At 33.6% G+C, this 12,341-nt stretch overlaps 1 protein-coding gene across 3 annotated transcripts; it reads right to left on the bottom strand.

Annotated features, from left to right (window-relative positions):
• Positions 1-56: 56 nt before the first annotated feature.
• On the bottom strand, positions 57-12,341 carry LOC108694743 (selenide, water dikinase). 3 transcript variants are annotated; one of them, XM_018204396.1, is made up of 7 exons: positions 11,730-12,341; positions 10,561-10,665; positions 9,699-9,960; positions 9,292-9,482; positions 8,509-8,753; positions 7,424-7,572; positions 57-1,102 (listed from the first exon to the last, which is right to left on the bottom strand). In XM_018204396.1, the coding sequence occupies exons 1-7, from the start codon at positions 12,013-12,015 to the stop codon at positions 862-864; spliced, it is 1,479 nt and encodes a 492-aa protein (XP_018059885.1). In that variant the 5' UTR covers positions 12,016-12,341; the 3' UTR covers positions 57-861. The 3 variants fall into 3 exon arrangements, with proteins under 3 accessions (XP_018059885.1, XP_018059882.1, XP_018059884.1); XM_018204395.1 differs by lacking the exon at positions 57-1,102 and adding an exon at positions 6,432-6,684 and having other exon boundaries at positions 11,730-12,015; XM_018204393.1 differs by lacking the exons at positions 7,424-7,572; positions 8,509-8,753; positions 9,292-9,482; ... (1 more) ...; positions 10,561-10,665; positions 11,730-12,341 and adding exons at positions 1,906-2,045; positions 2,179-2,381; positions 2,508-2,979; positions 3,494-3,949 and having other exon boundaries at positions 57-1,755.

Here is a 12,341-nt window from a genome sequence, read left to right as displayed (position 1 = left end):
TGTGTGTGTGTGTGTGTGTGTGTGTGTGTGTGTGTGTGTGTGTGTGTGTGTGTGTGTGTGTGTGTGTATTGCTCAGATTATTTATGGATATAAATATGTGGATAACATGTCAATCACATCCAGTAGATATCCACACGCTAGTTATCGACAGATATAAATAATATTTTATATATCTTAAATATCTATTAATTATTCACTGATATGAACATATAAATACAGTGGATATCCACTGGATATCTATTATATATTTTGTTCTGTGGGTATAGTGGCGTTAAAACAGTGTCATATTTTCAGACAAAAAATAAAATTATAATAAATTATAATAAATTTTATTCAAAAGATTGTAATATTAAAAAAATAAATCCTCTCGCCTCTTAATAGAAAGTTAATAAATCAATTCGAACTCTCTGTACGCAATAGCGTGTCTAACAGTAAGTCTATTTGGCAAGTACAGGAAGTTTTTGCACCAATCTAATGATGATTACGTCTAAAAATCTTTTTCTATACCAATCATCTTATATTCTATGATTAGCTAAGACAGTCAATTGTAATATATAGCAATAGCTATATATAGGTTTAATAAATGATATATAATTTAATATACTTTTGTATAAAACATTTTCGAAATGTCTGAACACCGAGAGGTCTAAAGCTTTATCGAAAATCGAAAAAACATCTATAAGGTGTAAATAAAATATAGAAAGCCGCCAATGCCTAGATTTTTGTCTTTTCTGAAACTTTCAATTAATCTGTTGAATATGTATCTACAGTTTATTTACATTCCTTGTTACGGAACTAAAAGCGGAAGTACGATTCTCACAATCAGAAGACTTATCTGAAGGATAATGCCTCCAACGATCGTCAGCTGCTGTAAACTCTACGTTTCTTTGGCTTGAACATTACGTGATATACCGCGGACGAGAGGACGCAGAGCACCATGCTGCCAAGAATCGCCCAGAATATGTAAGTGTACCAGAATCCGTTCCAGTCGGCGTTCATATACCATGCGAATGTGAACGCCACGTTCTGCACGATCACGAACACATAGTACGGCAGCGTACACCAGTCGGCATATTTAAATTTGATTCGGTACTCGATCAAGCTGAATATATAAACCAGGCCGAGCCAGAGGTTGACGACAAGCGTGATGATGTCGTAATACTTAGAGTAATAGAACAGGTAGGCCAACATGATAATGTAGTGCACGCATATCATTATCACCACGATCAACGGATAGAACTCATAGGCCACAGCGATGGCGAAAACGCGCGCCAGAATGAAGAAGAACCACCAAAGGAAGGACAGGAATTTTCCCATCGGATCGTCCTCCTCGAGACCCTTCTTGGAATACTTTCGTTTAGGAACTTTCAAGCTCCGCTCGCTGCTGTCTGTCAGTCTTTGATCCGACTCGATAGTCGCTGCTGCCTTTGCCGTCTCTTCCTCGGTGTAAACGGAATCTGGACGTGGTGGCGCCGGTATATCCGGCACTGGGAGCGGTGCGACCGTCGTTATGCCGCGAAGCGGTGTTGGTGGCGGTGTCACGTGTGCGTTTTTCGGTGGTAACGGTGGAGTCATGGAGATCTGACGGTCCAGTAAAGCCGCCTGTGATTGAGTCTGGTGCTGTTGCTCGTTCTCGGTCACCGTATTTTCTTCCGGCGCCGTTGACTTGGCTGGAGCATTCATCGTGTCTTCTTGCTTCTTTGCAGGTAAAGGTAACGTTTGTAGTGGCACCTTTTCCTCGATATTATTAATTTCCTGATTGACATTAATTATACTTGATATATATTCAAAAACATATTTTTTCTAAGTAATATCAAATAAACGTATAATTCGTACAATCATATGATTTTGAAATTGCTTGTGTGTGAAATATTTTTATAATAATTGTTAAGTTGAATCAGATACCTGAATGCAATATTTCTTCAACCACATTGCCCATGGTAGTTTCCTGCCATTTACACGCTGGCTCTCAAATCTTTGAAAAGAAGCTGTCTTCATGGCCACTATTATAATGGACATAATGATGCAGAGCACCTGTACCGTCACTGTAAAACATTATGTATCATTATTATCTAAAGTAATAAGTTATATTACAGCATATCACATACATACATTATAAAAATATATTACTTCTTGAATATAAAGAAGAAATATTTAAAAAATAATTTTCTACTATACTTGATTGATAACTGCGGGGCACAGAGCTCTCTCTAAAAAGAAGGTGCGCCTGAAAGACTGCCTGTGGAGCGGCTTGAAACCATGCCTGCAGAAAGAAGTACAATTCGATGGCCGCAGGTACTGCAGCGATATTTAACGTCTTGAGTCTCTCGTCTCCGGATAAATTTATAGCATCCACGGATAGTACAATGAGTCCAGCAAATCTGTAAAAATGTACGAATTTTGTACGCACCGTTTATTACTAATTAAACTCCATGTGAAGTAAATAAAATATATAAATAAATTATAGTAATTTTTAATTGAAGCAAATAACGGAAAATAAACAATACCTATATAATACGAAGAACACGAATCCTATGAACTGAGACATTTGGAGGGCGAACCAGCCGACAATTCCTTTCGATATTTTATCATCTTCCGTCATCCACCAATCGGGCCTCGAAACCGTCAATATAAAGTACATGAGTGCCGGTAAATAGATAATTGCAATAGTGCATATCCCCCATAGTGGGTTTTCCTCCTTAAAGTGTTGAATAGCTACCACCAAGTCCGCAGCAAAATGAATAATGTATACAAAGCAATTGATTAAAGTCGGTATGAGGAATATTAAATATATCTGCTCAGTCGACTTCAGTGGGATTTTCATATAATGTGTAGATTTTCTACGGCAAAGTGTATTTGCCACAGTATTTACAGAATATATCTCTTTTGCCATTTTCTTAGAGCTAGCAAGTCTGCGTCATATTTCTATACATATCACATATGTTCCTTTAATAAATATTGATCGAGTTTTTCCGTTGTCTGCAAAAGAAAGAATACAATCAGTAAAAGAAAATCGAAGGCAATCATAAGGATTTTGTTATTATGTAATCTAACTTGAAACAATTTTTAAATAATGAAAGATTTATAGACAATATATTGTTCATTACTACAATGAAGACATAATTCCAGAATTATGTCTTCATTGTAGTAATGAATTATTGTTTAGATGCTTGCAGAAAAAAAATAAAAACAGAAAAAAAAAATATTTTAAATCCTCTATAATTAAGTCACACACTGCATAAAAATTATATTATAAAATTAACATTATAAAATTTTAATGAGTTAAAACATTCAAATAGCACTTTCTGGAAAACTTTATTTATTGTCATTGCGCAACAAATGAACGATATGAAAAAAAGACAGATTAAATGAAAAAGATTAATTAATTTTTACTATTAATTTTTAACATCGTAATTTATTTAATATTAAAGAATAATGCAGTGACAGAGAAAAGAGGATATATTCAAAAAAATTATAATTTATTCAAGTTTACCTAAAATAGACACGGATTAAAATCTTGATGTTGCTAAGTCTCTCTCGGCCGAGCAAATCATGTCAATGATAAGATTGCATTACTTCAGACTTCAACCTTCAACAGGTAGTCCAGATCATGCTCCTCAATTTTTCAAGCGCATTTGTATCATCGATACCATCGTTCCCTCGAAGGAGAACGAACGGAAACTCCACTTTCGGCGAGAAAAATATACAATCGCGTGGCTGTCACGAGATTATAGACAATTACGGGAGAAAAAGATGAGCGGTGTTACATACACCGTGCGTATCAGAACGATCAATTAGTCAGCGCTGTACGAATGGGAAAGATAACTCGATAAGCTCCCATTTTGCAAGATGATGATAAAGCGTTCCTGGTTTCCGGATATCGATATCATGTCGCCAATATGAACAGGTTATGGCCACCTCTTTTTTTTTCCTTTTGTACGGACGCGCGACTGCGTTTGCGCACGTATTGAAAACGTTCTGCGAGAACGCCATAATATTCGAGAGGCAATTTGCATTTTACATGCCTCGTTATGACGTCGCACGCATCGAGGAGAAATAAATTTTACTGTCATTTTTTCTCAGAACTTTTCATATAATTTTTCAGAATTTCTGTATAATTTTATAACTTTCTCACATTTTTTATACGAATTAGAACACTTCTCAGAATTTTTCATATACATATGTTAATTATGAAATATCGTAAGATTCTAAGATTTTTTATGAGTATAATTTCTGATGAAATATTAAAATCTAAAAAATTTTTAAATATTCTTTTTAAATTGTGGGATGAAAAATTTCAGAATAATTCAGAATTTGTAATGAACAATTTGTAATGAAAAATTCTGAGAGAAGATAAAAATTTTTCGAATATTTTTTAAAAATGTTTCAATTCGTATAAAAATTATGAGAAAAATTTTCACGATGATGAATTTAAAGGATCATTTATATTGATTTATATTGGCCATAATCTGTTATGCCGTAATCTGTAAGAATTGACCAATCGTAGTCAATTATTCTCCTCTTATTCGACTGTGATTGATTAATTCTTGCAGATTATGAAATAATTAAATTATTAACAGAATACTTAAATAAGGAAACTTATAGAAGTTCCCTTCCGATTTTTGATGAGCTTTGAAATCACGATATAATTAGACAAATTGTATCGCACACGTACGATGTTTAATTCCATTTGAATATGTATTCTAAACAAAAATAAGGTGCATATATTGGCTGTAAGGAAGAAGTTTTACAACTGTTGTAAAATTCTTCGAAACGGATGATTTTTACCATTGGTTCCTTATGGATTTAAGTGAAAATAAATCAATTATATTGAAGAATTTTAAAACAGTTGCAAAGCTGCTTTTTCTGCTAAACGTAGCCACTGTTTACTCAAATACTCAATCAGTGCATTTAGGGAATTTAACTTTGAAGAAAATCAATTTTTTTCATTTTGAAGCGAATACCATCGAACTGTAAGAGATAGAAAAAAATGTTCTGAATAAAAAAAGTTGAAATATGTTATAATAATAATTTTAAAAATTTGCTTAAATAAAAAAATTTATTTATGAAATAAAAATAAATTTTTTTTTTAATTATAATTATTGAGTAATCTTGAAAACATTAAACTTCGGATGATCAATATTCGAACCAAAGCCGACATCTCGGCCAAGCGATTTTTCAAGATTTATCGTCTTTATCCGGCACACTAATCAGAGGCCAATATTCACAATTGCTTCTCATTAAGATCGTTTTCAGTAATATCTTAAAATACTAATGCGCGCTGTCTGATATCATAAGATTACACTTAAAATAATCTTAGGTATGAGAATCGACTATACCAATCAAGAGAGCCACATTAACAATTTAAAACAAATAAGAATCAACTACGAATATCATGCTTATAAGTTATTTTTCTTTCTCTTTACTCAAAATAAAACAATTTATTTCCCTTCTTATATCAGTATATCTTATTACGATTCACTTTATGTAAAACAAAATACTACCACTTTTTTAAAAATGATATTCTATACGTACATATTTCGCAAAAAAAAAAGTTTGGACCATGAGGTCAAACCCGCGACCTTCACTTTAATTAAATGTAGTGCGATGCTCTGATCAATTGAGCTAATGATTCTCGATGATTATATGTCTTTTCGACAGCGTTTTCAATATAAGTTTAAGTAAATAATAAACATTATTTACAAAAATAAGAGAACTCCTACGTGAATATTTCACCAAAAGGAAATAGCTTGGATCATGTAGGAATCAAACGCACTACTAGCGTAAAAAGTACCACTGTTTGACTAACTAAGCTAATATTCTCAACAATTAATATGGACGTTTTTCATTTAGTGACATAAATCGACATAAATATTCGTTTCTTTCTCGGCCTTCCATGAGTACAAATTTATGTTTACGATATTAGAAACGATTTGAAACTTTGGACAAAAAAAGAATTAACAAATGATATTTGAATAATTCGATCACATGACCCATGCGATTAGTGAATTCTTTCTTTATTCGAGATCTCGGATCTGATTTCTAGCATGAAGGCTTACCAAAGATAGAACGATATTTGTATTAATCTATCATTAAATAAAAAATAGATTTTTGTTACAGTGTTTTTAGTTTGTGACTACGTTTCGAAAATAACGATTTAATGAACGTTTGCTGTTATTGATGTATTCTAAATTTATTATATGTATCTAAAAGTGTATCAATCATAAGCAACAATTATTGAACACTCACACAGTCGCTGTTTTCTGAATACAATTAGTATAACTTTATAACAAAATAACTTAAAAAAAGAAAATTTTTTTGAATTACGAAAAACAGAAAAAAACGAGACAATTTATATAAATTGAAATTTTATTGAAAAAAAAAAAAAAAAACAAGATAATTTTATTGACAAAGTAGCACTTTATTCATATGAAAAAGTAATACAACGTTAGGGCCTGTGCTTTTAACTTCTTTGAATTATTCAAAGCGTACGCATAGGAGACAATTTGAAGGCCTTCGTCCTTTGGACTTTATGTGTATATGTATGGTGCTCTACTTAAGACTTTTAGATTACATCTCTCTTTTATTGCGTATATACTACTTATTAAGATATCTGATTTCTTCGCAAAAATCATTGTCATCCTTGTTTATATATGTGTTCTTGTTATAGTTTTATTTTGTCACCTGTTACATAAAATAACGTACGTTATCCAGCCATTTTGTATTTTGCGTCTGGTAAAATATATCGCATAGATTCTCTGCATTTATCAGCGATTAATATCTCTTTCAAATACCGTTAACACCCAAATTCGCAACCCGATATATATTTATATATATATAATATGTTCATATTTGAATATTTATCCGGGTTGCGGTTTCGAAGTTTCTTAATCTGAGAACTTAGTGCTACCTTAATTTTAAAGATATTAAATTTATCCTTAATCTTGCTTGTACAAGAAAAATTGATGCATCGACTTTGAACCTCTTTAAAATCTGCAGTTTAGTTTTACAAGCCATTAAAATGAAAAAAAACAAGAAAAAAAATGAACTCTCTCTCTCTCTCTACAAGATACAATCACTTAGAATAAAACACGATGTGGGATTCGCTATTTGCCAAGAACTATAAATCGATTATTCGTAAATCACAAGAGCCATCTTATTGTAGTGGCTTTAACAATCCACATAATAGTTTGGCTTTATAATTTTATAATTTAATTAAGATTTTAGTACCATTTAAAACATAATTTTTTGTGTGGGAGAATACAAAGATAAGTATTGAACAACTTTTTTTGTCTGTAGTGACTGTAGTGCACGTAAGTGCTGTTAAGAGTGTATGCGTGCTATTTTCCAAATATATGAACGTATATATATGTATATATAATTGAGGAGAAATGTGGGACATCCTTGGATCTTTTCTCTTTACCAAAGCTCGCCATCCTTTTCCTTAGCCGGAACTTCAATTACTCGTGGCTTGTCGATTATTCTGGCTGTACGAAGGCCTTTTTCCACGATGCCGATGATCCATGCTTGATATCCTTCTTGTTTTTCGATGTCTTTACAATACGCCGCAGCCTGCAAAACACAATTCACAGTTTAAAAAATCGTTTAAAAATATCTTTATATCCGAAAATTACACTTAACTGCTATCTACTGATTAGATTCGTAGACAAGACTTGTAAGATTCAATTATCTGTCCAAATTAATATATAATAAATATAAGTGTATAGCTGTAGAAGAGCTGAACGACTAAATATATATAAGCAATAAATAGTATTTAAAACTCTTCTATTTTTCTACCTGCCATCCTTTAGAACATCTCACTAATACAAGATATTCTACTGTATTGACAGGAAAAGTGATAAACATCTTTGATGGAAAAATTTCGCTAAAATTATTCCACGTTTGGAACACTTTTCAGAAAAATTTCAACAATTTCGCTAAAATGTTCCAAGACGTGGCATAATTTCAGCGAAATTTTTTTCATCAGGGATATAAGTGAAGCGTGTATATAGAACTTATATTTTTTTCGAATGCCTAAGACTTCAACTTATGATTAACTCTTAACCAAAATTTAACTTATTCTTCATCTCTTCCTAATGCTAGAATTAGAAAGAGATAAGAAATAAATTGAATCTCGATTAAAGAATGCCGCACACAAAATTCCGCAGTGATCGTAAGACATAAACTTAAGCCAATGAGCCAATCAGGATATTGCTTTAGATCTATATAATCTAACAGAAATGGAAATAACAGTCACCTTATAACACAATTAGATGAATTTCAACCGATTGAAACTCGCCTTATAATAAGTTATAAGTAAGGATAAGTTTACTGCTATTTCTATTTCCGTTAAAATACATAGATCTAAAGCAGTATCTTGATTGGATATCTCGACTAAGTTCACGTCTTACTGTTACAGAAATTTTGTGCAGCAGCCCTAAGCATTAACCATGAATTGTGAAACTGAGTCTAATGTATCTAATGACGCTACGCTTATAAGTTAATAACCTGTTCTCGAGGAAGGCAAATGAGCAGACCGCCACTAGTTTCAGCAGAGTGACCCTGCAATAGCTGAAACATATTTCCACACGCCTTTGCTACTGCAGCCATTTTTGAAATAACAGGCAGATTATGAATAACAAAGGAAACTTCATTCTTTTGATGTTTTGCCAGATTTTGAGCATGTCCTAGAAGACCGAAACCGGTGACATCTGTGGCTCCATGTGCATTATACTTATGCATCAATCTAGCAGCTGGAAAATCAAACGGTCATGATTAATTTGAATTAATTTAACAAAGAATTTGATTAAGTTTGATGAAACATTTTTCAACAAATTAAAAATTTTGATTCTTTTTTAACATAAATATTTTCATTAGATAACATTTCATTCATTAGATAACATATTCTCAATTAATTTCATATTATGAAAATAATAAAAAAATTAAATTAGACGGTACATAAATCTGTGTAAAAATCTGATTCTCATTCCGTACATGCTTCGGTTTAGAAAAGATTGAAGAGTTGGAAATACGTGAATAAAGTACGAAATAAATTGTAATTCATTTCGGAAACAATTAATAAATTATTTAATTAGTTTCATATATTCTAATGAAACTTTAGTACTAAAGTGTTAAGTTGTAAAATTGAAGTTGAAATAAATGCCGATTTTTCTCGACACTATCTCACTAGTGAGGAAAATCTTAATTCCAAATTAGTCGAAGAATTTATTAAAATTAAGTTTGAAATAGCCTGCATGATTTATACTAGCATTAATCACGTGGCATGCGTACCTGTTCTATTCAACCTGGCCATACTGTCCATTGCACGTTGATAGCCTTTCCGCACATCTTCCTCGCTCACCACAAGTTTGATTCTGTTCCAACGGTCGGGCTGATCAAGCCATTGATGCGCGTTGACAGCAACTTGTGTGCCAAGGGGTTTTGTTAGGACCAATACATCCCCAACTACAGCGTTATCTGGCCTGAACAATCATTGGCTAGTATAGTTAGCTTTTGTACTTATTCAAGACCGTCTTAAATAGTCATAGTTATCATAAACTAATCACGAAATCATACATATATTAGCATTTTAAGACATTACTTAAGACGGCCTTGAAAGAATGGAATATAAATTCCCAAAAAGATTAATGCTACATCCCATAATACTTGATACTGGTCACAATTAAATTATTACGTACACGATATACTCATTTGGTTGACAAACGGTAGTAGCAACTCCACCGATGGTGCACCATGGATTTACGACTGTTTGGCCACCCGTTACTGTGGTACCTGCATCTAGAGCAGAATCCTTAAATCCTCTCATTATCAGCGGTACGACGACGTCGCGCTCTTTCTCCGTCATCTTTGTGCTGACACCCAGCAGCATCAACATGTTGTCGCAGTCCGTGACACCCATCGCATACAGATCGCTGAGAACATTGGTGCACGCGATTTTACCTGGAAGACACCTCCAATAGCAATGAAGACAGAATCGACATATTACATTTATATTAAATTTTTTCTGCATTTTTATACGAATTAAGATACTTTTCAGAAATACTGAGAAAGCTCATATCTTTTCGTAGAATTTTTTATACATGTAAATTCTGAAATATTTAAAAATTTTTAATGTTATAATTTATAAAAAAAAATACTTTAAACCTACTTTTATAGATTTTACAAGATCTCATAAAAAAGAAATTATAAGAAAATCTTAAAAATGTTAAAATATTTCAGAATTCACATGTATAAAGACTTTCTCAGCACTCCTGAAAAGTTCTAATTTATATACAATATCTGAAAAATAATAAAATTTTAAAAATGTTGAAATTTACATAAAAATTATAAAAAAATTATATAAAAACATTTTCACCAGAAACATCTGAATTTGTATGTTTAATAAGACTTGATCTCACAACATTTCATGTGTTGTTATCATCTCAACATCTTCTTTCTTCCATCCAGCATAAAGTTGTCATATTGATTTACATAACATGTTCAATGGTCAAGAGTTTTATGTTGACTATGCTTATGCATTTGGTGTGCTGTAATCCTTACCCATCATATAAGGATCGTCGACTAGTGGGTAAAAGAAGTCCGTAGTCTGCACTAGGCTAAGCCCACCATGTCGCACTGGCGTCACGGAGGCATCCATGCCAATACCTGAAAAATATAAAATATGTTTTATTGTACTATTGCAAAATAACATAATTGTTTCACCAATCGTTTAATTTAATTTAAATATTTTTAATCTTATCCTCGTTTTACAAAGATACAGTTGTGTGTCATGTTTTAATTAAATATTTTAGGATTTAAATATTACACATAAAAACAAGAATTCAAAAGATAATACGGCAAAAGATTAAACATTTTTTTAAAATATAATTATGAACATTATGCCTTTTATTAAATATTTTATGGATTTATTATTTTATAGGATGTAAATGCTATACATAAAAAGGTATTAAAATTTCAAAGAATAAATGATTGAAAAATTAAAAGAAAAAATAATATAAATTAAAAAAATTTATTTTTTAAAAGTGTTTAAAAAATGTTTGTAGAAATTAGTCACAAAAATCGTAATTAAATGCATAATATTTTTAATGTACTTTACTTCTTTAAATGCTTTAATAAAATTCGAAATAATATGTGTCATTGCAAATTCGCTCGACAAAACAATAAACACGTTGTAGTTGAGAACATCTGCGTACATCTGCACATCCGGTGCCACGAGCAGCCACGAGAGAAATTGGGCGGGAGACGACATGGTCGCCATGTTTGATGTTACGACAGGGCTGCCTGCGACACTTTCAGGCCCCACACAAACAATAAATTCAAAAAAAAATCTCCAAGAACTCAAATTGATTTTTCATTTCGTATTACAAATTTTCGGAGAAACACGTAATAAAATTCGACCATATTGCTCCCGAAAGTCCAAGAAAGAAAAATTCTTCCTAAATATATGCCGATTCTTTTGGCTGTATTCCGATATTCATTGTCAGTCCTGAAAATCTATAAGGCATGACATAAGCAGAATTTCAGCATTAACATTGAATATCGGAACGAAATCTTCTCCACAAAAATTCGAACTGAGAAAAACGGCTAAGGAGGGAAGGAGAGAAAGAGAGAAGATATACATAATAAAAAGTGATGTCGGCTTGCAAGCGCGTCGCAACAGGGGGCTCAGCTTGTGGCCAATTCATTCATCCATTCATTCGCACACTTACCGATGCGGGGAATCGCCATGTGCATAAAGTGGGCATGCTCGTGGTCCTGTGCGGACGCGTCGTCGGCCTGAAGTCCCTCAAGGAGCTTACCAAGAACCTCCTGAGGGACTTTACACCCTCATCCTTTTAGGTCGGCGAATCGCGTCAAGCGGAAGGACGAATCGAGATCATGCGCCACCGGGTCAAATGGCCTGCGCAGCGCTAAGGCATTCGGATTCCCCTCAAGTTCAAGCTGCGCCACGGTCAGGGCGTCCTGTGCCACCGGGGTGCCCTGCAGCTCCGCCATCTTGCCGAACGAAGTCGTTTACAAGGCGGAGATCAGGAGAGGACAAGTCGGTTTTTACGCCTTTGCGATCCGCGTCGAAATCGTCGCGAATAAACGAGGAAAAGACCCACGATTCTTCGTAATCCTCGTACTTTTTCCTCGCGCGCGCGCGCAACTCGTCGCACACCGGTGTGTGTTCTCACCGCCTAGTCTTACGCCCCGGCACGGTTGATGTCGATGAAACGCAAACGCCGCCGAAGGACAGCCACTGGATCTCCCGCGGTCCGCGCGCGAACTCACAGCAAATGGGAATTGTACTATTCCACACCGGCGTCGACTACCCGGGA

Source organism: Atta colombica, unplaced genomic scaffold, assembly GCF_001594045.1.
Source record: "Atta colombica isolate Treedump-2 unplaced genomic scaffold, Acol1.0 scaffold123, whole genome shotgun sequence".
In the NCBI taxonomy this organism is placed as follows: Eukaryota; Metazoa; Arthropoda; class Insecta; order Hymenoptera; family Formicidae; genus Atta; species Atta colombica.
Note: the sequence above shows the minus strand (reverse complement) of the source record. Positions and strands in the feature narration are given on the sequence as shown.